The following is a 27,659-nucleotide window of genomic DNA, read 5'->3' on the forward strand; positions in this document are numbered from 1 at the left end:
TGAAGTTTCAGGATGGCCATTGAATTATCTAGGGTTGCCATCAGGTGATAACCCTAAAAGAGAGAGCTTCTGGAACCTGGTGGTGGAAAGATTTGAAAAGAGTCTTGTCTCTTGGAAAAAAGATTTCTCTCTCTTGGTGGAAGGACTACATTGATTAAGGCCACTCTAGCAAATTTACCCATTTACTTACTGTCAGTGTTCAAAATCCCAATGAAGGTTTCTAGCAGATTGAAGAGGATGATGAGAGGTTTACTTTGGGAGCTGGGAGAGGAGAAGAGGGATCATAGAGTAAGCTGGGAGGTGGTGACCAGGAGTAAAAAATGTGGTGGTTTGGAGCTTGGGAACATTAGAAAAAGGAACATGGCCCTTTTGGGGAAGTGGTTGTGGAGGTTTCCATTGGAGCAGGAGAAGCTATGGGATAGAATAGTGGCAATCATACATGGGTTGGAGAAAAATGGATGGGATGCTGGAATCAGAGCTAGGACCACAAGCCTTTCACCTTGGAAAGCCACTCATGAGTTGTTGCTAGTATTCTCCCCTCTTATCAGGTATGATTTGAGTTCAGGTAACCCTATAAAATTTTGGGAACAAATTTGGATGGGGAATGTCCCTCTTAAGGACCTATTTCCTTCTTTGTATGCTCTATCTGATTTTAAAAATGAGCCAGTTTCTTCTTTCATCACCCCTTCTTCCAATTCTGGGTTTGGATGGAACTTGGGTTTAAGAAGGGTTGTGAGGGACTCAGACCTCGATAGTATTTCGAGCCTCCTTGAAATTCTTGAATAGTGTTTTCTTAGACCCTAGTAAGGTGGATTCTGGAATTTGGACTCTTACCCCCACTAGCTCATTTTCTTGTGCTTCTTTCTTCAAAGTCTTAAGTCAATCCACCAGTTCTTAGAGGTTGAGAGAGGGGCTGAAGAACTGAGGGCTGTAATCCCTTGAGCTATTCACAGATTACACAGTGGATGATATGTTTAGGAAGTGGGGTGAGATTGCAAATTGTACCCAGATCAAACCAGTAATGAGTGTCTCTTGGACCCCCCACCTGCTGGATTCTTAAAACTAAACTTTGATGGAAGTAGAGGGGGAATCCTGGTCATTGGTCATTCAGGGATTGGAGGTGTTTTTAGGGATGAGGATGGAGTAGCTCCAATATGTGACAAAATGAGCGGAAGTAGACCAATGGTCTGGTCATGTGTAGAAAGGACCATCTACTACACTGGTAAGAAGTAATTTGTTACAAGTTGAAGGGTCCAGAAGAACTAGGGGGGCTGAAGTAGTGAAAAATGATTTAGGAAATATAATTTAGCAATGGATCTGACACTGAAAAGAATGAAATGGGCTATAAAAACATTTGCAGTTTGTATTGATATTGATTTATATATCGCATCAATACCTTAAAATTTTAACATATCTCCTATTGTAGTTGACTAATCGGTGTCTAAGCACTAATCACCACATCGCCTAGCTACATCGACAGCATTGAATGTAGTAGAAACTGTTTCTTTTTTTCCTTTGCCAATTAACAAACTATCTGCTTTCATAGTACCAAAAATGTGCACAAGTTATTTTCAATGTCATAAGTAGGAATGTCAGTGGGTTGGGTTAAGTGGTAAATCTGCATTGATCTGACCCTATTGGGTTAAGGTTGAGTCAGAGTTAATCTGGTTTGATTAAGACGAACCTGTGGCAAAGCTGACCTGCTGATATTGTCTATAACATTGAAGCATTTGTACATATAGCCTTGTTTGAGTAGGTATACTATTTGTGGGATGGGTTGAATTGGGTTTAGTGTCCAATTTCATATAATTGGTTTTGGTCGGCTTTGGGTTGAGAGTTGGGACAAACCTGTGTCGAACCTGACCTGTTGTCATCCCTAGTCAAAAAGACTAAGCATGTGTATGTACTCTAGTGTTTTTGTATTCTATAGCAAATTACAGAAGTAAATCTTGAAATATTTGGGCAAAATTAATTCAAAATGCTCTTGTTTCAGAGGCGACCCTATATTAGTTGGTTTGGCCAAACATTAGGCAATTTTTAATTTTTAATTTTTGTTTCTGTTCCTTTATCAGACATGCTAAATAGTGATATGTGAGTGGACGTGTCAAGGCTTGTAAAGCCTGGTAGAAAATAGTCAGGAACTATGCAGTATAGAAAGGACCTTGTAACAAAATCCATGAGTATACTAAATGAATTTGCCCTGCTTGGAGTATTATTTCTGAGAGTACAAATTTCTTTCCAAGTGGACTTTGTTGCAAATCTTGATGTTTGGCTTATTCTTATGTACAGGATCAGGAGAAGATCAGAAGAAAAAAGTTGTCCAGTACTCCAAGGACAGAAGAGATTGTTCATGGTGAAACTAGTACAATTGCTCAGCCTCGGTTTCTGCAAGAGAGGCTTGTGTATGATCCAAGTAGCCATGTTTTAACTTCACCCAACAGGATGACTTCAAACATGACAGCTGCTAGTCAGCACATTTCGGCCCCTGGTAGAGTGCTAACTTCATCAACAAATGGTTTAAATTTGGATCGCCCGCCAAAGCAAGAGAAGGTCAAAGATAGTTCAGGTACCTTCCTGGATGAGGTTAGGGGAACAGATGGCAAATTGGTAAAGAAGAAGCTTAAGAGGAAGCCAGAATCAATCTTCGGTGAAGTCCATTACCATGCAGACAAGTTGTCTATACAAAAAGTTAAAGAAAAGCACAAGTTCCCCAAGCAGGCTGGAAATCAATTGCAGAAACCAAGTGTTCAGTCAACTGGCCTTCCTAGTTCTGAACAACCCAGCTGATGTGAATTGTCTTTGATCAAGCATCTTACACTCGAAATCTTGGAAAAGGTAACATGGAGCGCTAACTGGTTCTGCTTTATTTAGAGGTGTTGCAAAAGTTTTAGAAGCAGAATTTCTCTCATCACTTGCCCTAATCCCAACTGGGTCCTTCATTATCATCCTCTGGATTGCCGGTTGACTCAGAAGTAGGTGATCTTCAATCTGATGCCTTAAAGGTTAGTTCTAAGTAGAAATGGTGGATATTTAATGTTCTCTTGCAGTTTCAACTTGAAGGGCCATTGAAGTTTGAACAATGAAGTGGAAGGGGGATTGATTTTTGGCGACCACCAGTGATATTACTTTCATCTTAACGAGAAACCACCTTTTTGTTATTTCGACAGTGAGTTGTAACAGTTCCAAAGTAGCATAAGGTGTGCTATCCCTTGCATGTCTTTTGTGTAAATATGATAAGATTAAAGGATCTCGTTCAGGTTTTTCAGAGTCCCCATACCCCAAAACAGTTCACTAATATCTGTAGCTTGATACTGATTAGGTGGGTTTCAGTGTTGAAGCAGAATGAAGTTTTTAGCCTGGGGTTATCTACTCCAAACCCAGACATTACTTGCAGCAATTGTAACATAAACAGGTGATATGAAACTCCATCTGCATCTAGCCTTGGTTGGGTGGGTTGAATATTGACTATTCCTCAAAATTTGATGATTTTTGTCCGATTACTGGTTTCACTAATGCTATCAACAGTTTAGTATTTAGAATTTACCTTCAAACCGTGCATTAGGTGATCCAGCTTCAATTCCAAGGAGGATAAACATCTATTCATCCGCCATGCTGTTTCCCTCCAACCTTCAACCTTTAGCAACATGCTAACATTCAACACCAATCAATTGGATCCTTGTGGTTATGCTGTTAATGTGCCACGGTAGAGCTCCAAAACCATTCTTGCTTGAGGCAGGTGGGGAGATGCCGACTTTGGTTGTATCTAGTTGCAAATGGTGATACTGGGTAACCAGACTCGATGGCCGATGGATATGGATTCCACATATTGGCAAGAAATCTAAGGGGGCGATCTACAACATGAATTGTTTTTCTTGTTGCTCTTGTTGCTGGTTCAAAAAATAATTCAATATCATCCGGTTTAAAAACAAGTTGTTTCTCAAAATAAAAACACAAAAAAACATGTTATTCGTTCTCTGTGTTTTTTGCTTTCAAAATCGAAACAAAAAACATATTGTTGAATTTATGGTTTCAATGTTTCATGTGGTTATTTAGGGGGTGTTTTAGAACATGAATTGTTTTTTCTTGTTGCCGGTTTCAAAAGTAAATCAAAACCATCTGATCCGAAAACGTAAAATTTCTTAAAACAATAACACTAAAAAGCATGGCTTTGGTTATGTGCATTTTTTATTTTCAAAACTGAAACAAAAACATATGTTACTAAATTCTTGGTTTCAAGAACATGTTTTCATCTAATTATTTAATATTGTGTTCCAAAAATCATATAATTTCTACATCACAAAGTTTGTTTTTGTTTTGAAACAAATCTATTTAAGGGAAAATCTATGATGCGGAAAAGATATGCTATGGGAAGAGTTTTGACCAATCAAACCCCACCCATGAATTTTGATAAATAACACCTGATCCGCTATCCATTAATAATTCTAGGTGACTGGTGAGAAGTTTTTCAGATATGATATCTTTTCGATATTATAGTTGAACCCTTTATTTAAAGAACCAACTTGTTTTTGCCTTTGAAAACAAAAACAGAATTTGAGAATATATGTATATTTTTTGTTTTTATTGATGTGGCAATTACTGAAAACAAAAGCATTCATATTGTAGAGGGCCCCTTAATATCATTATATCATGTTCCATAAATCATATAATTTCTAACTAGGAAATTTGTTTTTATTTTTAAAACTATTATTTTAATGGTTCTAAAAATTAAAAACATGTATTGTTATTCAAAACAAGACCAATTTATTTTTTTCTTTGAAAATAAAAAACAGGTTTTAGAAAATGTTTTGGCTTTTTTATTGTGTGGCAATTCCAAGAACAAATGAAAACTAACATTCATGTTGTAAATGCCCCCTAAATAACAAAGTGTGTGATTCTCAAATGGCTTAAAAGTTGAATGAAATCCATTATTCTACTTTTTCTAAGAAGAGTTCTGAACCGGATGGTCTAATATTCAAATTGGGACTTGCATATTTAGTGGTCTGATCTAAACACTTACCGGAATATTGACTTGTGATTCTGTGAATTGAAAACCGAAAAGGAATGTGAAATTGGACTTTTAGGCCCTGTTTGCTTTTCGGTGAGTTACTTATCAGGGTAAATGCAACTACCTGAGTAAGTTTTTTATGGGAAACACTCACCTAGGTAAGTGCATTTACCCATATTTTTTTTATTTCTCAAGTAAATAAGGCAATGATCATTTTAGTCATAGAAATCCATCATTAAATCAAGTGTTAGTAACTTTCCCCCTATGTGAGAAAGTTATTTACCCACCTAGAAGATGGGTATTACTTTCATGGGTAAGTGAAAGTGATACCCAGCAAAATAGAATTTTCCATGTCCCTACATAAAGCTAAAAAAAGAACATGGGATTCTTGGTCAATGTGAACCAAGAGTAAGATCTACTTGCACCATTTATTTTTGATAGATTGGGGATTTGGGGGTTGCCCATCCCCCAACCCAAGTCTCCGCTACGACCAATAGGAGACCTAACCAACCAGCTGATTGTTGTGCCATTTATTTTGGACTTTGGAGATGAAGTGTTTCTGGGCAGGGCTGTCAATAAGTCTGGTTTTGCTGGACTGCCCAAACCAAATCGAGCCGATTATTTTGGTTCTGATTCTATTGCTTGTCCCAAATTGATAAGAATCTAAAGCAATTATTTTATTAAATATATAGTGAGTTTGTTAATTTTATTATATTATTTATTTTTTATATTGTGTCTGAAATGATAAATTTGATAGATAATATATATGATAATATTAGTTAAAATGTTTAATTTTTTAACATATAAACAATTTAATATTTTACTATCATTTTTATTTAGATTATATTATCAAAACTTACATTTTAAGTTATTATTTAAATAAATAAATATAGTTTTGAAAACAATCGGGTTTATTAAGTATGACCTGATAGGACCCGACCACTAATTGAGATAGTTCTGGGTCTGTTGTCCCGATTAATAATTGTTCATGACTGGTTCTCCCTAAAACCGGCCCAGACCCAATCCGTTGACAGCCATATTTCTGGCCCTTCAGGACTAGGATGCACCGAAAGGTAAATTAAAAATAGCAGCACGTGGTGGGAATAAGTCTATATCAACCATCTGATTAGAGGATCTCAGCCTCTTGGTGACTGCCATGTAATGTGCTGACTAAAACCTGACTCTTATATCACACAGTTTATATCAACCATCTGATTAGAGGATCCAAGACTGACGTTGCCATAAAACCTACTTTCTTCGGAATCGTCAATAAAGCTTGGAAAAATTTTCGATTAGTATCATGTATTTTGGATAATTAAATAATTAAACTTTTAAAATGTGCCAATTTAACATTTTAAATGACATTTAAAAAAATGCAAATACCTTTGAAATATCATCTAATTTTTTTTACCAGTCATTCGAACATTGATAAAAATAAATAATTCTAAATTCTTATTTATTCTGTTTAAGAAAGCTGGAATATTTTAATCGGTAAATAAAACTCCCGCCACATATTCATGAATAAATAAATCGATATTTATCCGATTCCCCTTTTATTTATCTTCTTTGAAGCAACCTGGCAGCAAGAAAAAGAACCGAAGACTGCCAAAGGATTGGGAATATGCAACCAGACGAGATATATTTCTGATGTGACGGTTTCGAATGCTGTGTGAACAAATCTGGCCTTAGCTAAATTCGGATTTCCTCCCCCATACACCAACAGCCTGTCCATCACAATGTATAAATACGGGAGATATTCTCGATGTGCGATTGTAAATCTGTGAAATTGGTGAGAAGCACGCTAATGTGAAAAGCAAATCCAGTCTTATCAGGCCATTTGCAAAGTGTCAAACTATCAATACATATTAGTCCGTATGGATCGATACGTATCGTGCCATGGCTTCTCGATATGCCCTATAGGGTTGCATGGATCATGTTCGGATCCAGTCCCTTTTCAGACCCATAAATTCCAGCCCGATCCATCTGAAGATCCAAAACGCTATATTGTCCCAAATCTTCGATTCCAACGGAATCGGAGAGAGAGACAGAGAGTGGGCGTCTTGTCTTAACCGCTCGACTCTTCTCCACACTCCAATTTCGTGGATATTAACGGTGCAGTGGTGGTCCAACTCTCTCTCTCTCTCTCTCTCTCTCTCTCTCTCTCTCTCGTGAAATGATTTACCGCTATTAATATCGCTTTAAATTCTTCTGAGTTCGTAAGAGGATAGGGAGATGGTGGTAGTGGGATGTTGTTGCTTCAACCAATCTCATGGGATTGGGTGTTTGTTCGTGTTTGACATGAGTCGATTTTCTTATACTGTAGTTGGAAAAACTTGCCAATCAAAGATTTCACTGTGCTCTGGATTGACCAAGGAAAATAGAGACCGAATTAGAGTTATTTCCCATAAAAAGAAGAGACATGGGATTAATTTCGTTACTCGAGCTGGAATTTCTGGTTTCTTTTCGTCGGATATTCATTTGGACACTCAGGTAATGCTTCAATATTGCCTGCTTGGGGTTACATTAATGTTTATCAATTTCTTCTTTTTCTTTTTCTTGTTTATTCGTTTCTTTTATTGTTTCTTGTTGTAAAGGTAGAAGAACATATATTGTTCTTGTTTTTGTTCTTATTCTTGTTATATGTAACTTTCTCGTTAGGATTTCTGCAAAATAGTGTTTATTCTTAGACTTGATGACCATTAGTTTCTTGTTAGGATTTCTGCAAATTAGTGTTTATTCTTAGACTTGAGGACCATTAGTTTTGCCAATGAGATCAAGTACTTAATTTCTTTTTTTTTTTTCCTTTGGCTTCAACAAAGAACCAAAATGTAATCATTAAGACACTCCCATATCCTATAAGTGGAATCGGTACCAGAAAAGTTTAATTGTTATATAGGGAGTTGAACCTCCAGTAGAACGAAACATATCTTTAAAGGTTGAAGTATTAATTACCAACCTTTGAATCATAATAAGCGAGTAACCAGTTGGTCGTAGAAACCTGAATACTTTGTTTATTGTAGGCATTGGTATTATATCTCATGCCTTTTATCATGCTGCTACATTCTATCCAATCTGGGGGCTTTTGAAAGATGCATCTTATATGAGTAGATATGTGCGATTTAAGCCCTCTCTTTAATGTACTTTTAGGTTTATTGGCTATGGGAATATACAGTCAACATATGACTGTTCAGAAGATGTTACTGTCAAGAAGATACAGATCTAATGCATGTGTTACAAATGTTTACTTGCTTACCTGTCAACTGATTTTCCATTGTATATAGGAATTTATGTGGGGAAAATACTTATTACCAGTTTTTGGATGGAAATAGCAGTTTATTTTCTCATTATTTTTGTTTTTCTTGTTTCCTTGGGAGAATGAAATATATATGGAAACTGGGAAGAGATCAACAAATTGGATTGCCATTTGTAAGAATTACTCTCCTTTATTTTGTATTTGCCATTTAGATGATGATGATGGTGATTCTGTTGAGCAATTGAGAGCTTATGCTTATCTTATCATGATTACCTCTACATATTTATAGCTGTATCTTCTGAATTCAGCATATAATCATGTATCCAACTAAACTCAACTCAACCTCTTAATTCAACTGTTTAAGGATTCCTACAAAATCCTGTATGCATTGTGCTTTATCAAGAGCCATGTTTTCTGTCAAATTTCAAGTCCTTAGACAATTTCTTACCACTTGAGGCTATGTTTTATCTGGTCTTCCCCATGCCATTTTAGAGCCCTCTACTTGTGCCAAGTCACCCCTCATTGGTGCAGTCATTGGTTGTTTGTGCACATGGCTTGACTATCTCAGTTGTCTTTTTCTCCCCTTGTCAGCAATTGGGGTTATTATTCCTAAGTCCTCTTTAATACGTTCATTTCTAATTATGTCATTTCTAGCCTTTCAATTTGTTGATCTTAGCTACAGTTGTTTCTTGTATATGTTGTTTCTTAGTTGCAAGCATTCTGTCCTGTATGACAATGCTAGTTTTGTAGTTTTCTCATAAAATTTTCTTTTTAGTCTCAGTGGTATATGCTGGTTACATAGCATAGCAGATGCACCTCTCAACTTCAACCACCGTGCTCTAATTCTATAGACAGCGTTCTTTTTAACTTCATTATGTGTGATTGATTCAATTAGTAAGGGGTATCTCTTGATCATCAATCTGAAGTGCACACCATTATTATTAACATTTTCACTAAAATTGCAATACATGCATTCTATCTTATTCTAACTTATCTTGAAACATTCTGATTCTAAAGCATCTCTCCATTATTTGAGCTTTGCATTCATCCCTTCTTTAGCTTAATTAATCAATATTTTATCATTAAGAAACAATGTTAATCACTGGATATCCTTCTGTAAATGTCTAGGTAATTCATTCTTAACTAATGCAAGAAGACAATGGACCAAGTACTGATCGTTGGTGTAAAAACATTATAATTCTCTCATCTTCCCTTGAGTTTTAATATTTGAGCACTTCTTTCTTTTATTTCTAGTGTAGCAGATAATTTACAATTTATCTTTCTGTAGGTAGATAGTTTAACTGCTGTTTCTCACGGCATTGCTTAGTGGAATTATAGTGACTTAAGGAGCATTACTTCTCTAGTCATAGACTGACACAGATTGTTTGTTTGGATTTGAAGACCTTCCAATCTCAAGATTCATCTCAGTTGTCTCGGATTGGTCCTGTCCCTGGGGACATTGCTGAAATTGAAGCATATTGTAGAATCTTTAGAGCTGCAGAGCAGCTTCATATTGCTACCATGGACACATTATGCAACCCATTGACCGGAGAATGTACTGTTTCGTATGACCTCCCATCAGAGGAGAAGCCATTGTTGGAAGACAAAGTAGCAGCAGTTCTTGGTTCCATTGTAGCTCTTCTAAATAAAGGAAGGGCAGAAGTTCTTTCTGGGAGGTCTGCTTCCATGAATTCCTTTCGAGTTGTTAATGTAAATTCCTTGGAAGATAATCTTCCACCACTTGCCATTTTCAGGGGTGAGATGAAAAGGTGTTGCGAGAGTTTGCATATTGCTCTTGAGAACTATTTGGTACCATCTGACAGCAGAAGTACCAATGTATGGAGGAAGTTACAGAGGTTAAAGAATGTCTGTTATGATGTTGGTTTCCCTCGTATGGATGATTATCCCTGCCAAACAATGTTTGCAAACTGGGATCCTGTTTATCTATCCACAATTAAAGAAGATGCTACATCCAAAAATTCAATAGCTTTCTGGAAGGGCGGTCAAATAACAGATGAAGGTTTGAAGTGGTTAATAGAAAGAGGATTTAAAACTATTGTAGATCTTAGAGCAGAGATTGTCAAGGATGATTTCTATCAAGAGGCTATTAATGATGCTGTCTTGCAGGGAAAAGTTGAAGTGGTAAAATTGCCAGTTGAAGTCAGAACTGCACCTTCAATGGATCAGGTTGAAAAATTTGCATCCTTAGTATCAGATTCCAACAGAAGGCCACTTTATCTTCATAGCCAGGTAGGTGTTTGGAGGACTTCTGCGATGGTCTCAAGATGGAGGCAGTACACAGTTCGCTCTTATATGCAGTCTGTCTCAAATAACCCAACCATTCCCACTGAAAGTCATTCCAAAGATACAGAAAGAAAAGGAGATCCACACACATCATCCAAACTAAAAGCAGGCATGCATTTGGAAAATGCGAATGTTTCACTTTTTAAGGGTTTGAATGCCACCAACAGTGCTAATGAGATATCTGGTGAAGTTTCTTTATCCCTGGAGAAAGGTCTTACTGGAAATGGAACCCATAGGAACTTTATTTCTTCTCAGTATAGCACATCAGTACAGGGGATTAGTGTCACTGGAGAAGAGGTAAGGTCTCCTGAAGGCTTCTGGAGGGAAATTGATCCACTGAAGTCCCAGCTCCCAATCTGTGATGTTTTCTCCAGAAGAGAGATGTCTAGGTTTTTCAAAAATAAGAAGATCTCACCTCCCACTTTTTTAGATTATAAATGGAAAAGATTTGGGGTATCAGAATTCTCTGGAGGGACAATTACAAAGGCAGAACAGAACAATGAAAGTATTGGGACTCCTCATATATTAGAGCTGGAGAAGGAAAGAATTTCAAATGGGTCATTTCATGGTAAAAGTTCATATTCAGAGCCCCAAAACTCTTCTGATGGAGATAGATCCATTTATATTTCTGCAAGTGTGAATGGATTTTCCAAAGTGGGAGATCTTGCTGGGATTGAAAAGTGTTATAACTTGAAAAAGAGTCTTACATCTACAGCTATTAAAGAGCATCTGGATAATGTGGACATAAATATTACATCTACAAGTGTTAAGGAGGACCAAATGGGTAATGGTAAAGCCGCCTCAGCTTCAGCTAGTGATGGTTTAGAAATTGTTGATGGGAATATGTGTGCTTCTACAACTGGTGTTGTAAGAGTGCAATCAAGAAAGAAAGCAGAGATGTTCTTAGTCCGTACAGATGGATTTACTTGCACTAGGGAAAAAGTAACAGAATCCTCCCTTGCCTTCACTCATCCCAGCACACAGCAGCAGATGCTTATGTGGAAATCGACACCAAAAACTGTACTATTGTTGAAGAAATTGGGGCATGAGCTCATGGAAGAAACTAAGAAGGTACTATGTCAATTTCTTGGTATTCTTTTAAAAAAATAACCTTTACCTTTATTCAGTAACTATAATTATTTATTGGCATTGAAGAATGATAACTGTGTAACACTGCAGATGTTCCCAAGATTTAGAAGATGATCATAGTTCAACTGTGAGTAATGGCAAACAATAGAGAAACAGAAGTAAATTATAGGTTTGGGTATACGAAAAGATGAAATATAATAAGCTAAGCATTGGAAATTTGAGATTTTCATAAGCTGAATTCCAGTTTGCACATCATTAACTTTCACTTCATTTATTTGGCTACTCAGCATGGATCATTAACAGGGTACGTTGCTTGATGTAGTGGTAAAATTTATGCTGACAAGTGCAAGAACACAGGTTTGAGTCTGAGTGTGGCTACTTTGTGCAAAAAATATATAAAAAAAAGCTAAAGGTTATGTCCATGTACAGTCCACCCCTATCAATACCCCAAATCTCTGGGACCAACAATGGGTAATGGCCTTTTAGTACAGATCATGGGTAACCACTTCTCATGCTTCTATTGTCCACTCTTGATATACAAGTTTACCATGTTGAACCATGTTTACTTCTAAAGCAATTGAAAACCACAGTTGTGGTAACCATCCATGCAAATAACAGAAAAAATTATTGATTGAAAATCAATTAACTTGAGCATATAATATAGGAAGAAGCATACCTCGATATTCTTCTTTAAGTTGAGAACACCATATTATAAATGCTTAAATCTTTTGAAGCCATAAAAAGTGTTTTCTACTTCTACCCAGAACTGCTTTCTTTAATTGATAAGAGAAAGTACATTATACAGACAAGCAAATATAGTTTACAAGGAATATATAATTGTACTAGAACTGATCAAGAATTCAAGGAATTCAAAAAGAATAAGCTTTATGTGGAGACTATATAACTTGATGTATCTTATTAGTATAGCCCTTGTTGTAGATTACTTATACTTCTTATTCTTCTTTTCTCTTTCAGCCCTATATGGGCATTTTTGTAATTGTACATATCTTCTAATATATAAGAGACTCTTTGATGTGGGAGTTATTCACTCTTGACACCTCTAAGATTATTCTTGCTCTTCTCTCTATTCAGACAAGAGTGTTGACATGGTATCAGAGCAGGTTACTCTCTGATCTATTTTCTCTCTTGTGAAACTCACTAGTAACAGTAATCCTGTCATATTAGGGCTGTTTTGATCAATCCTTTTCTGTTCAGTCTTCTTTGCACAACCGGCAGGAGAGACTTCATTAGATCTCTCTTGTGAGACATTGGTTCAAGGCCAAACTTCAGATCTGGTGTCACCTAGACCTGATCTACTCTTCCTACAAACAACATCTGATTTGGTAAAGTTTTCGAATGAGTTCTGACCTTCTTCTTGGGGCGGCAACACTGTACAGTTTCATTTTCTGGACTGCAACAACTTTGGACTTTAGATCTGGTGTTGCCTAGACCTGATCTATTCTACCTACAAACAACATCTGATTTGGTGAAGTTTTCGAAGGAGTTTTGATCTTCTTCTTGGGGCTGTACCACTGTACAGTTTTCTTTTTTGGACTTCAGGCCTTCTACATCAGCCTGTGATTTGAGTTTTTCTCTTCAGATTGAAGGGCTCTCTCAAGCTCTTCTTAATCCTACACTCAGTTTTTGGTTTGGAGATTTCTAGGGATTGTTTTGATCAGCACAAGATATTTCCTTATTCTTGAAAAAGACGCCTGATGTGTTGGTAAATCACAGTTTTCTCTCAATCGGCTGACTCGATCAACCTATAACCCTAGATCTGGTGTCGTCCTAGGGGGTTTTCTTGCTTCCTGTTTATTTGATTCAGACTTCAAATTCATATTTGAAGGGTTTTAGACTTGACAGTCTTAAAACTTTCCTTTTTGGACTGTCATCTTGAGTTCTTGATTGCTGAATTGTCTCTGATATCCTTGTGCCTAGACTACTGCTTTCTTGCTGAAATAGCCTCCAACAGAGAAGATATTATTCCTATAAAACAGGAAGGATCAACCTATGGAATTGACACTGCTGCTGTAGCACATGGCAGTAAGAAATCTACTACTGGTGGTGATTCTTTTGTTAAAGGTGATTCTCTGGCATCTATGGTTGAGGAAAACATTCGACAACTGGTAACTTCTACTCTTGCCTCTGCTCTTTCGGCTACTGGCTTACCTAATGAGTTTTTTGGTTATTGTGCTTCTTCTTCTCATACTTGGATCATTGACTCTAGAGCTACCAACCACATCACAGGAGCTTAACCTAACCAACCAAGTAACTTTACTAAAACCCATCACAAACATATTGTTACTACCAATGGTGAAAAGTTAAACATCATTGGTAGTAGTGATCTGTCTCTTAAGCTTTCACCCACTGCATCTTTCCCTCTTAGCAAAACCCTTCTTGTTCCTAATCTCACTACAAATTTGATTTCTGTTGGCCAATTAATTGATGAAGGTAGCATTCTAATCTTCTCTCAAGATGGATGTTTGATTCAGGATCGGAACACTGGGAAGGTGAAAGGGAAGGGGTGCGGGTTGGGCCATCTGCTTGCATTGGTGTTCGAGAAGCCTCAAACAGCAACATCGTCAGTTTATTTAAGTTCCTCCACTTCTAGTTCCTTTCCGAGTCATAGAAATAATGTTTGGGACTTATGGCATAAATGTTTAGGTCATTTACATTCTGAAAAAAAATTAAAACTTTTATTTGATTCAGACCTTATTAAGAATAAAGTTTCTTCCTTGCATACATTTGATACATCTTGTGTTTCTTGTTGCTTAAGCAAGAGTCGTACCTTACCATTTCCTCACATATCTGAGCATGCTACCTCTCCCTTCGAACTTATACATAGTGATGTCTGGACTGCTTTTGTCTCTTCTCGGCTTGGATACAAATATTTTGTATCATTCATTGATGATTGTACCACAAGTCTGAGGTGTTTCCAACATTTAAGTTGTTTCATGCTATGGTGCGGGTTCGGTTTCAATCACAAGTGCGTATTCTCCGTTCGGATTCAGGGGGAGAATACACTGATGGGAATTTTTTATCCTATTTGAAGGATCATGGAATACAAGTGCAATGAAGTTGTCTAGATACTCCTTAGCAGAATGGTGTGGCCGAGCGCAAGAATGGACATATCCTTAGTGTTGTGAGGACATTATTGCAGGAGTCCCATACTCCACCTTACTTTTGGGTAGAGGTAGGGCTGTTCATAAGAAGACCCAAACTGACCAAACTGACCAACCCGGTCTGACCCAACCCAAGATGGCCGGATTTTCTTTAGTGTCGGTCAGTTTTGGGTTACTAAAAAGCATAAACCTATGGGTCAGATCGGTTTCGGTTTCCACACATGAAAACCGAAACCGAACCAACCTGAACCGACTTAGTTCCTAGTTAGTACTTAGTAGTTAGTACCTAACTTAGTTTCTACTTTCTAGTTACTTATAGTTTATACTTTCTAGTCTTCTCTTTAGGAATGCCATTAATGGCAAGCATTGCAAGACAAGAAATGCCATTAATGCCATTAATAGCTTCTTGCATTTTTTCGGAAGGTTTAAAGAAAGGATCCTATTCTCTAAGGTCCTTTACACCAAATAGGTAATTACAATTAGGTGTTTGTTTTACTTAGATTAGAAGCCTTCTTAAGAATTCCAAATTTCAGTCTTCTTTTTCTAACACAATTTGACTTTCTCTTTTCTTGGTAACTTCTAACTTGGTCTGCCCTTACTCCCTTAGCCCCTCAACTCAAGCACTCAAACCGACCCAAGCCGACTCAAACCGACCATGTCGGTTATGGTTTTATTGTCAGGCAACCTGACTAGGTCGGGTTAGTTGGAAAGATAGCAATAAACCAACCCAACCCGACCCATGAACAGCCCTAGGTAGAGGCAACCAATACAACAGTGTTTTTGATCAACTATATTCCTTCCTCAGTTCTTGGTAATATGTCTCCCTTTCAGAAGTTATTTGGTTGTTCTCCAGATTTATCTATGCTTCATGTTTTTGGATGTGTGTGCTTTGTTCATCTTCCCTCTCGTGAACGTTCTAAATTGTTTGCACAGTCCGTCATGTGTGCCTTTGTGGGTTACAATCCTAACCACAAAGGATTTCTTTGTTATGATCCCTCTATTTGTTGCATTCGTATATCACGTAATGTTGTTTTCCTTGAGCACATTTCATTTTTTGTTGGAATTGCTAGATTGTCTGCACCGTTTGGTTCTGTTTTGCCAAAATTTAATTCACAGGTTGCTCCACCTCCTTCTGCTGAGAAGGACTTTCTTGTCTTCTCTCACAAGCGGTTACGGTCTCTAGCCCCTGTGCTTGCGACTTCCTTCCTCCCGATTCAGATCATCATCCTACCACTGCACCTGTAAGTGATACCTCTACTTCAGACACTCTTTATACTTCCGTTCCTCTTCGCCGTTCTACTCGTATATCTAGACCTCTTGACCACTATGGTTTTCCTTTAAACTATAGCTCTTTGTTTGTTGTCCTATCCTCCACAGATGTTTCTGCTCCTACTAGGAAGCTAATAGTAGCCCTCATTGGAAGGAAGCCATGGATGCAGAGATTCATGCTTTACATGAGAATGACACTTGGGATCTTGTGCCTGCTCCTCCAGATGCATCTATTGTTGGGAGTCGTTGGTTTTACAACATTAAGAAATCTGATGGATCTCTTGATCGATACAAGGCACATTTAGTTGCCCAGGGATACAGTCAGGAGTATGGTATTGACCATGAAGAAACCTTTGCTCCTATTGCAAAGATCACCACAGTCCGTGTTCTTTTAGCAGTGTTTGCTGTTCAATCTTGGACCGTATGCCAACTTGATGTGAAGAACGCCTTTCTTCATGGTCAGTTGAAGGAGACGGTTTACATGAAGCCTCCTCCTATATACTGCAGTAGTCCTTATTTAGTATGTCGCCTAAAAAAATCTTTATATGATCCAAAACAAGCTCCTAGGCATGGTTTGGGCGCTTTTACGATGTTGTAGTGAGTTCTTCTAATCACTCTTTATTTGTTAGGCGCTGACCTCAGGGTATTACCATTCTCTTACTATACGTTGATGGCATATTGACTGGGAATGATGTTGAAGGCATTCGTGAATTGATTCGTGAATTGAAACTATTACTTCATAATTCCTTTCATATGAAGGACTTGGGCCCTCTCACATATTTCCTGGGACGGGAAGTACATCGTAGTGAACGTGGATATTTTGTTTGTCAGCAGACGTATGCCTCTGACCTTGTTAAACTTGCTGGTCTTAATGATGAAAATCCTGTTGATACACCTATGGAGCTAAATCTGAAGCTATCTAAATCTGAAGGTCCATTACTTCTTGATGCTGCCTTATATTGCCAGCTTGTGAGGTCCTTCATTTATCTCACTATGACTCAGCCTGATATTTCTCATACTGTTCAGGTTGTTAGTCAATTTGTTTCTACTCCTCGTCAGCTTCATATGACTGTTTTTCATCTTATCATTCGATATGTTAGAAGCACAACTTCGAGGGACTTTTCTTCTCCTCCTCCTCTCCTATTCAGTTGAGAGCATATATTGATGCGGATTGGGCTGGTTGTCCAGACACTCGTAGGTCCACTTCTGGGTGGTGTGTTTTTATGGCTGATTCACTCATCTCTTGGAAGTGTAAGAAACAACAAATAGTCTTCCACTAAAGCAGAGTATAGGGCCATGTCTTTGGTTTGTAATGAGATTGTTTGGTTACAATCTCTCTTTATGAATCTTGGCATTCAACTTCCTACTCCTATTCCCTCTATGCAAACAATACAAGTGCTATCAAGATTGCATCTAACCCTGTCTTCCACGAGAGGACTGTAGAGAACATTGATGTGGATCCACGGCTGTGGTCCCCACTGTGTTTGTATGGCAGCACAACATGTATTCTTTGTTAGTTATGTCAGTGTTAGTTGGTAGTTATTTTAGTTTTGTTGTTATTTCAGCTTTATTATTAGTTTATTTGCCATGTAAGCAATAAGGGCAATTCAGCCTTTTTACAATTAGTAAACATATAAATATTAAGAGTGGGTCGGCATATCAGATTATTCGACCCTCTTTCTCCTTTTCTAAAACCCTTCGTGTGCTTATGCTTTTCTCCCTCTTTTCTTCTTCTTTTCTCCTTTTGAAATCTTTTCTCTTACTTTCGGATTCAAGATTGTTTGTAGTCTTGATCGACTACTTGGTATCAGAGCAAGGATTAGGGTTTCTCACGTGAGTCTGATCCAGCCAACCACATGAGAGTTGCCTAGGGGTGGGAACTAAGAAGGAGGATCGACTAATTCTTGGAGGCTATTGGTACTGTGCGGCTACTACTAAGAAGATTGTAGAAGGCTGGGAGAGTTCCAGTAGTCAGGAAGAATTAGAAAAGGCTTCGGATCCCCAAGATTAGGGTTTCGCATCAGACAGAAGGCGGCGGCCAGAAATCTTCTTTCACAAAGTAAGTTTTTTGCTTGAGAACAACCTTGAAAGAACCATCTTGGTCTATTCTGAGAGGTGCGGCTGAAACTTTTTTCTCTTTAAGGTTTTGAGAGAAAACCCTAAAATTCAGACATGTCGATTGGTTTAGATCAGATCTGAACTGGGTTCACCCTAAACATTCAGAACTGTCGATTGGTTTCAGATCAGATCTGCACTGAGTTCATACAAAATTCTGTTTCCCTTTGTTTGTGGAAGACCTAGGCCGACTATTATCAGTTGCTTAGGTGTTGTTTCCTATTACAATAGCTTTAAAAGGTTTTGATTGCTGATTCTTAACCAAGAATGGAATTCAAGAATCAAGGGGAAAGTGCTTTTGGGACTAGCAATTCTGGTAATATGTCTGAGAATGCATTTCAGATTACAACTGTGAGGTTTTATGGATCCAATTACTTAGAATGGGCCCAATTGGCCATGATGGCTATTGGGGGTAGAGGAAAACTTAGCTACCTATTGGGAGATGTGAAAGAACCATCTAAGGAGGACCAAATGTATACCAAATGGGTTCAGGAGAACTACTTGGTTATGACATGGCTGTGCAACTGTATGCAGCCACATATCAACCGAAACTATTTGTGGGCAAAAACAACCAAGGAAATCTGGGATATCATGAAAGAGACCTACTCCCAACCCCTTAGTGTTGCTAGGGCCTATGAATTGAAGTGTGAGGTTAATAACCTCAAGCAAGGAGAGAAACCAGTTTCCGTTTACTTCTCTACTTTGAAATCTTTGTGGCATGAAATTGACCATCTAGAAACACTTGAGTGGGAAAGTCAGAAGGATGCACAGACTCATAGAAAGCAAGTGGAGACTAATAGGGTTTTTGAATTCCTAGCTGGTCTGAATTCTGATTATGATATTGTGAGATAGCATATACTAACAAGGGACAATGTGACCTTATCCCAAGCCTATTCATCGGTGCATAGTGAAGAGACTAGGAGAAAGGTTATGATGCAGCATCAGCCCTTCCCACCAGCCTTGGCAGCAGTTAAACCTAAGTCTGGAGGCGATATAGGAAGGGATATAAAGAAAGAAGATAAGCGGGATCTAGTGTGTGAACATTGCAAGAAACCTAAGCATACTAAAAACACATGTTGGAAGCTGCATCCTGATCTAGTCCCAGTAAAACTGAGAAACAAAAGGGGTAATGCCCATATGGCTGTTAATACCGATTATGCATCCTCATCGGGCACAAAAGGCATGCCTCTAGACACCTTAGCTGTTGTTCGGGTTGCCCTAACACAGTTGGAAAAGGAAGTTGGGAATTCAGCTCAATCATCTCAGTCATCATCAGTTCCTTCCACATCAACTTTTGCTCATTCAGGTACTCGGGCCTCAGCTTACTATGCTTCAGCTCCAGGTAACACTGAACATTGTTGGGTAATAGATTCAGGTGCATCTGACCATATGACTAGCTTGCCATCATTGTTCACTACCTATCACTTATCTTCTGGTAGAGATAAAGTGTCCATTACTGATGGTTCCCTTGTTCCCATTTCTGGCAAGGGAGACATCAAGTTGTCTAATACCATTTCTTTATCTTTAGTTTTGCATGTTCCTAAGCTTGATACTAACTTGCTTTCAGTCAGTAGTATTACAAAACATCAGAACTGTTCAGTAACTTTCTTCCCTGACCGATGTGTTTTTCAGGACTTGGAGACAAGGAAGGTGATTGGGACCGGCCGTGAGACGAATGGGATCTATCTACTTGGAGAGAGTTCTCATTGGAAAGATCATGAAGATAAGAAGTCTTTTGTTTCTCAGTCTGTTAGTCTGGTTATGCTTTGGCATAATCGATTAGGTCATTTATCCTTTCGGTCTTTGAAGAGTTTGTTTCCTAATTTGTTTGAGTCTGTTCAGATGTCAAATTTGAAATTCGAGAGTTGTGAGCTTGCAAAGCATTGTAGAACATCTTATTCCTTGAGTAATAGAAGAAGTAGTAATTCTTTTGATGTTGTGCACACCGATGTTTGGGGCCCATATCACATCCCTTCTATGGGGGGGGGTACAAATATTTCTTGTTGTTTGTTGATGACTATACCCGTTTTTCTTGGGTTTACCTTATGCATTCTCGAGATGAGGTTCCTGTTCTGACCTAGACCTTTCATCAGATGATTTTAACCCTGTTTATAAAAATCCTTAGATCTGATAATGCTAAAGAATACTTTACAAAGCCACTGGCCTCTTATCTACTTGATCATGGGATTATTCACCAGAGTACTTGTCCTTATACACCGCAGCAGAATGGGGTTGCCGAGAGGAATAATAGGCACATATTGGAGGTGGCTAGAAGCATTATGTTTACCTCCAATGTTCCTATTCGTTTATGGGGCGATGTTATTCTTACAGCAGTGTATCTCATTAATCGAGTTCCTTCATGGGTTCTTGACTTGAAGCCTCCGTTTACCCTTCTATACCCCAATGAAGAATTATTTATTGTTCCCCTTAAAACCTTTGGTTGCACTTGCTTTGTTCAGATTCTTGGACCTCATCGTTCCAAATTTGAACCTAAGGCCTCCAAATGCATTTTTCTCGGTTATGCACAAACTCAAAAGGGTTATTGCTGCTATGAACCTACTTTCGGGAGGAGATTTGTCTCGATGGCTGTTACTTTCTTTGAGGAGGTATCCTATTGCCCTAGGGTTTCTCCTCAGGGGGAGAGTAGTGAGAATGGGGTTTGTGAGAGTGGGGTTAACTCATCAAAAGTCGGGGTTTTTGAGAGTGGGGTTAACTCTTAGAAATCCTGTTACCCATTCTATTGAGTGATGAGGGATGTAATGGGGAGGGCTGTCAGAGGTGTCAGGAGTTGAAAGTCTATCACAGGCGGTGGAGGCAGATTGATTTTGGTCATCAGTAGTCCCGGCCAGCCCCAGTTTCTTCTGCGGATCCAGATCCAGGTACTACAGTCCCTTTATCAAATCCAGGTTCCACTGAGATACCTTCCACTGTTGCTACTTCACTTTCTTTGGATGACCTTGACCTCCCTATTGCAGTCCGTAAAGGGAAACGGCGTTGCACCACATCCACAACTCACTGCATTTCCCAGTTTCTGTCCTATGATTGCCTATCTCCCTCTTACAAGTCCTTTCTCACATTCATTGCTGATATTCCTATTCCCATGACAGTGCAGGAAGCCTTGTCAGTTCCTGAGTGGAAAGGTGCAATGAAGGTTGAAATGGATGCCCTTTTGAGGAATAATACTTGGGAGTTAGTTGACCAGCCCAAAGGAAAGAAACCGGTTGGATGTAGATGGGTATTTACTGTGAAACATAATGTTGATGGTTCCATTGAAAGGTATAAAGCCCGGTTAGTTGCAAAAGGATTTACTCGGACTTATGGTATAGACTACTTTGAGACTTTTGCTCTAGTGGCAAAGATGACCACTATTCGAGTTTTGTTAGCCCTTGCAGCTAGTTATTCTTGGCCCTTGTTCCAGATGGATGTTAAAAATGCCTTCCTAAATGGAGACTTACAGGAAGAAGTCTACATGCAATTACCTCCCGGATTTTATGATGCAAAGACAGGTAAGAAAGTTTGTCGGCTGAATAAAGCCTTGTATGGACTAAAGCAGTCCCCCAGAGCTTGGTTTGATAGATTCAGACAAGCCCTTGGAAAACTCGGCTATGTACAGGCCCAGTCAGACCATACATTGTTCATTAAAAGAGTGGACTCTTCTTTGACCTTGCTTGTTGTATATGTGGATGATATTGTGGTGACAGGGAATGAGAACAGTGAGATTGAGTCCCTTAAACAACTCCTTCATCAAGAGTTTGAGGTGAAAGATCTGGGTGAGCTACGATACTTCGTGGGTCTTGAGGTTGCTAGATCTAAACACGGGATCTTTATTTCTCAAAGGAAGTATGTTCTAGATCTATTAGAAGAAACTGAAAAGTTGGGTGTTAAGCCTGCAGATACACCCATTGAGCAGAATCACAGGATTAGTGCAGAGGGTGGAGAGTCTCTTGAGGACAAAGCTATGTTCCAACGGTTAGTTGGAAAACTCCTCTATCTTTGTCTCACACGACCAGACATCAGTTATGCAGTCAGTGTTGTCAGTCAATACATGCATTCTCCTAGAACTACTCACCTCCTTGCAGTTGAGAGAATATTAGCATACTTGAAGAGATGTCCAGGTAGAGGTATATTATTCTAGAATAATGATCACATGAAGATAGAGGTCTATACAGATACTGATTAGGCTGGGAGTGTTGATGACAGGAGGTCTACCTCTGAATATTGTGCCTTTGTAGGAGGTAACCTTGTCTCCTGGAGGAGTAAGAAACAAAGTGTTGTTTCTCATTCTAGTGTTGAAGCTGAATATAGATCGATGGGTAATGGTGTGGCTGAAATCCTATGGCTGAAGTCATTACTTGAAGAGTTGGGTATTGATTATGAGAAGCCCTTAATGCTGTATTGTGATAATCAGGCTGCTATTAATATATCTCACAATCCGCTACAACATGACAGAACTAAGCATATCGAAGTTGATCGACATTTTGTCAGAGAAAGGGTTTCATCTCAAGAAGTGTGTCTCCCGTATATCACCTCCAGCATGCAGCTCGTAGATCTTCTCACCAAGGTTGTTTCAAGGAAGAAGTTAGAGGTAGACCTATGCAAGTTGGGAATGACAAATAACTATTCCCAACTTGAGGGGGAGTGTAGAGAACATTGATGTGGACCCCACGACTGTGGTCCCCACTGTGTTCATATGGCAGCACAACATGTATTCTTTGTTAATTATGTCAGTGTTAGTTGGTAGTTATTTCAGTTTTGTTATTATTTCAGCTTTATTATTAGTTTATTGCCATGTAAGCAATAAGGGCAATTCAGCCTTTTTATAATTAATAAACATATAAATATTAAGAGTGGGTCGGCAGGTCAGATTATTTGACCCTCTCTCTCATTTTCTAAAACCCTTCGTGTGCTTATGCTTTTCTCCCTCTTTTCTTCTTCTTTTCCCCTTCTGAAATCTTTTCTCTTACTTTCGGATTCAAGACTGATTGTAGTCTTGATCGACTACTAGGACCAAGCACATCGAGGTGGACTGCCACTTTATCCGAGATCTCTTCACTATTGGGTCTATATCGCTTCCTCATGTAACCTCGGACATGTAGATTGCTGATACCTTCACCGAAGCTATGACTAGAGTTCGACATCTCTTTCTTATAGACAAACTGATGCTTATGTTTAGGCATCAATTTTATGTTGGGGGGGTGTGGAGAGACTATAACTTGATGTATCTTATTAGTATAGTCCTTGTTGTACATTACTTATACTTCTTATTCTTCTTTTCTCTTTCAGCCCTATATGGGCATTCTTGTAATTGTACATATCTTCTAATATATAAGGGACTCTTTGAGGTGGGAGTTATTCACTCTTGGCACCTCTAAGATTATTCTTGTTTTTCTCTCTATTTAGGCAAGAGTGTTGACACTTTAGGCATAGTTTTCAAGGTGCCAAGGCGATGCTAAGCGATAGGGGGGGTTGTCACCTAGTTGCTTAGGCATCGCCTAGGCATGGATTTTTTTTATGTTGAAAACATAGATCCTAGGATGGTTCCCTAGGTACCATAACCATATTTCCTTAATAATTATTCATGATTTTCATAAGAAAAGTAGTAGTGAAGAAGAATATATGGAAGAATAAAATGTGCTGACTAGATAAAATTTTAAATTCTTTCCTTAATTACTGGTTCAGGTTTTGAAGTCTTTGAGCGTTCAATACAGCATTTGGCAATGTTTGTGTTGATTAAACCCTAATAAATAAGAAAACAATAACAATAAATTTGTTTATAAACACACAAAATGATTATTTTAGTTTAATAATGTCTATTTTATAATCAGAATCTCAAAAAAGAATGAATAGAAAAGTATCTTATAGTAGGAAGTAAAAAAAACTTCTTGGTGATTAGGCGAGGCGAGCCTCAAAGGGTGCCTTGTGAAATATGAAAATAGAGATACCTTAACTAACTATAATGGAAGATCCCCTGAAACTTCAGCATACTTGTGAAATTTGAATAGTGAACCCTACAGCTTTAGATGACTTTCTAGTTTAAGTCTTGTAATAAAAATCAATTCTTTGTTTTTTATAGTAGAAGTTGACCGTACACTTCCTCAATGTTTGAAAGCTTTATTATGCTTTTCCCATTATTATGAAATTATAACAACAGTACAAGTAAATCCATATGGTTGCTAATCAAGGTAAATTTTGTTGAAGAGATGTAGGCGGTTATCAAGAATATCAAGGAAATTATCCAGATCTCTATTCATCAGGTTATGTTAAATAGTTGTTCATCAAATTATCCAGATCTCTCTATTCATCAGAGAGAAATTTTGACCAAAAATTGAAGTGTCCATGTTGATTCATAAGACCCATTTGAAATGTTTGGAGAAATCAAGGAGGCCACTACTTGTGGTATCTTCAATAAAAAAGGAGGCCATTACTTGTGGACTTGTGGTATGTCATGGTATTAAGATCTTGAATAAAAAGAAGAAGAATGATTGACTTCAAAGAAGTGTAGAAGGAATGGAAGATAGAGCACTCGAGCCTAGTGCTTTTTCCATGGTATTTTATGAGTACCATGAACTAGCAAATGTGGTCTAGTTTAGGAGCTTGATGATTTTTTTTGCCTATTTTGTTACAAGGCTAAAACGAATTTTAAGTTTATTACCAATGAAGGGTGTTTTTTTCTGAAAGGTAAATGTAATTTGTATTATGTATAGAGGGTGACCTAAAAAATCTTATACAAGACACTCCATCTGGGGAAAGTATATTAAATTAAATGTATATGTTCAGATATAACCATGTAAGTTTTTAAACCTATATATTGAAAAACATTCATTATAGGAGTTTCTTCTTTTTAACACTGGAGCCAATATTTCACCTTACTTCTCCGTTCTATAGGTGGCAGCTTTTTTGTATTACGAAGAGAAAATGACTGTTCTTGTGGAGCCTGATGTGCATGACATATTTGCAAGAATCCCAGGATTCGGATTTGTTCAAACCTTTCATAGTCAAGACACCAGGTATGGAAATATAATGCTATCAAAAGGAAAAGGCATTTAAACTAAGATTTGATATTGTGCCTTCTTCTTGTAAGTCTTTTACTTGACCTTTTTTTTTTTTGAAGCCCTTTTACTTGACCATTTTTGGTTAACCTTGATATAGTGATCTGCATGAGAGAGTTGACTTTGTGACTTGTTTGGGAGGAGATGGGGTTATACTCCATGCATCAAATTTATTCAGAGGAGCTGTTCCTCCTATTGTATCTTTTAATCTTGGATCTCTCGGATTTCTCACTTCCCATAATGTATGTTTCTTTTCTCTACCTTTAGAATCTGAATTTTACCTCTTTCTTACACTTTTCTCCTTGACACCTCTTTTACTCCGCAGTTTGAAGACTATATGAAGGACTTAAGGCAAGTTATACACGGGAACAACACATTGGATGGAGTATATATAACACTTAGAATGCGCCTTCACTGTGAAATTTTCCGCACTGGTAAAGCAGTGCCTGGGAAGGTTTTTGATGTCCTGAATGAAGTTGTTGTTGACCGTGGTTCTAATCCCTACCTTTCTAAGATTGAGTGCTATGAGCATGACCGCCTTATAACAAAAGTGAGAGTGGTGGATCTGTTATTTGATAAGATTTATGGAATATTCTCTGTGCAGCTCCATTGTAGTTTTTTATATGGTTAATAAAGTTAAAAGTTATTTAACACATATTATTCCTCTTATAATTGATTTATATCCATGTATTTTAGGTGCAAGGTGATGGAGTCATTGTAGCCACACCTACAGGGAGTACAGCTTACTCCACAGCCGCAGGAGGTTCCATGGTCAGTTTCTTACCAAGAAAAAAGAGAAAATAATCATCACTTCACTGCTATTGCTGTCTTGTTCTTTGCTATATATCTAGTGCATTGTGAAACAAAGAACTTTGGTGTCCAATAGCAGTCCAATTCATCAATAGAAGCTATTCCTTTTGTTAAATGTTTAGAAATATAAATTGTATCTTTGCAGCTAAAATGGACATCACATATTAACAATTCAAAATTGATGATGAATGCTGAGGAGGCAACAAAAACTGCAAAGATGTAGTTGTAATATAGAAAAATAGAAGCAGAACTAGTGACAGAATGATTGGAGAAAAAGAAACCGATATAGGAAAACAACCAATTATATAACATATGCAAGTTTAATAAGTTTGATTTTTTATAAGGGATATATCTCACAAAGTTTTAAAACAGTGTTATTATTATTATTGTTATTATTATTATTATTATTATTATTATTATCTGCATTTGTTTCCATGTAGTCATTGGAAAAGGGGATCATATAGAATTCAGATTAAAAAGGGGATAATGCTAGAGCTGTCAATGGGTTGGGTCTATCCAATAGAACTGAGCCAATCATGTTGGATCTGGTTTTGTGGTTTTGTTCGGATTGCTAATTGGGTCAGGACCGGTTCTTGCTCTTCCGAACTGATTTGGACCCAAGCTGATTATATAGTTAATAATTTATAAACATGTTTTTCTTTGTAATTTTGTTATATTTTATGTCTAAAAGGGTAAATTTTATAAACAGTATATAAGATAATTATGATTAAAAAACTTGTTTTGTCAACATATAAACAATTCAGTATTTTACTGTCAGTTTTATTAAGTTATATTATCAAAATGAAGTTCTAAGTCATTATTATCATTGGTAATTATAGATGCCAAGTATAATTGGGTCAGACGTGATTGTCCCAATTAATAATTGGTTCAGTTCTGGGTCTTTCTTATAGTCCCAATTAATTATCGGAGTGGGATTGGTACACCCTTATTTTCAAAGGAAGAAGAAAAGAAGAGAAAAGAGATAAAATTGTGAGAGAGACCAAAAAGCTTGTTGGCAGCGCCAGCTATTCTATTTATATATTAGGGTGACTGTACACAGAATAAAAGAAAGAATATGGACCAAAATACCCCTGTGGTACATAGTTGACATATTACATCACTCCCCCTCAAGTTGGGGCATAGATATCAATCATCCCCAACTTGTCACAAAGATCATATTAATCCTTTGGTAAAAACATCTGCAAGTTGCTCTTCAGTGCTGACATAAGGAGCGCAAACTTCTCCTTTCTCCAGTTTCTCCTTGATAAAGTGTTTATATACCTCAATATGCTTGGTTCTGTCATGGAGCACTAGATTGGCTGCAATATTCATAGCAGCCTTGTTATCATAGTAGAGTGACATAGGACATCAAGAGGAAAACCCAATTTTCCTTGCAGATTTTTAATCGATAGGAATTCAGCAACACCATGAGCCATGGCCCTATACTCTGCTTCTGCACTAGATCTAGCCACCACACTCCGTTTCTTATTTCTCCAAGTAACAAGATTTCCACCTACAAAGGTACAATAGCCACTGGTGGATTTCCTATCATCCACCAAGCCTGCCCAATTAGCATCAGTATATACTTCAACTTTCATATGTCCATTCTTCTTAAAGAAGAGGTCAGTCCTAGGGGTTCTTTT

At 37.8% G+C, this 27,659-nt stretch overlaps 2 protein-coding genes across 8 annotated transcripts in view; both read left to right on the top strand.

Moving 5' to 3' along the window:
• The window catches only part of LOC148851857 (ubinuclein-1-like), a 46,796-nt gene extending 43,318 nt beyond the window's left edge, over positions 1 to 3,478 (top strand). For all 4 annotated transcript variants that reach the window (XM_088945981.1, XM_088945983.1, XM_088945982.1 and 1 more), the window contains exon 13: positions 2,290 to 3,478. In XM_088945981.1, coding sequence (XP_088802107.1) covers positions 2,290 to 2,787 — 498 coding nt within the window. In that variant the 3' untranslated portion in view covers positions 2,788 to 3,478. The remainder of the gene's footprint in view (positions 1 to 2,289) is intronic.
• Positions 3,479 to 7,039: 3,561 nt separating this feature from the next.
• Positions 7,040 to 27,659, top strand: part of LOC148851858 (NAD kinase 2, chloroplastic-like) — a 34,446-nt gene continuing 13,826 nt past the window's right edge. For 2 of the 4 annotated variants that reach the window (XM_088947166.1, XM_088947168.1), the window contains exons 1-6: positions 7,040 to 7,495; positions 9,660 to 11,633; positions 25,043 to 25,164; positions 25,307 to 25,448; positions 25,532 to 25,756; positions 25,903 to 25,977. In XM_088947166.1, coding sequence (XP_088803292.1) covers positions 7,238 to 7,495; positions 9,660 to 11,633; positions 25,043 to 25,164; positions 25,307 to 25,448; positions 25,532 to 25,756; positions 25,903 to 25,977 — 2,796 coding nt within the window. In that variant the 5' untranslated portion in view covers positions 7,040 to 7,237. Of the gene's footprint in view, positions 7,496 to 8,274; positions 8,432 to 9,659; positions 11,634 to 25,042; positions 25,165 to 25,306; positions 25,449 to 25,531; positions 25,757 to 25,902; positions 25,978 to 27,659 lie in introns of those variants that run through there. The other 2 variants (XM_088947167.1, XM_088947169.1) reach the window with 2 other exon arrangements.

Source organism: Nelumbo lutea, chromosome 5 (genome assembly GCF_056320005.1).
Source record: "Nelumbo lutea isolate HS-2025 chromosome 5, American lotus-T2T, whole genome shotgun sequence".
NCBI classification, from domain to species: Eukaryota; Viridiplantae; Streptophyta; class Magnoliopsida; order Proteales; family Nelumbonaceae; genus Nelumbo; species Nelumbo lutea.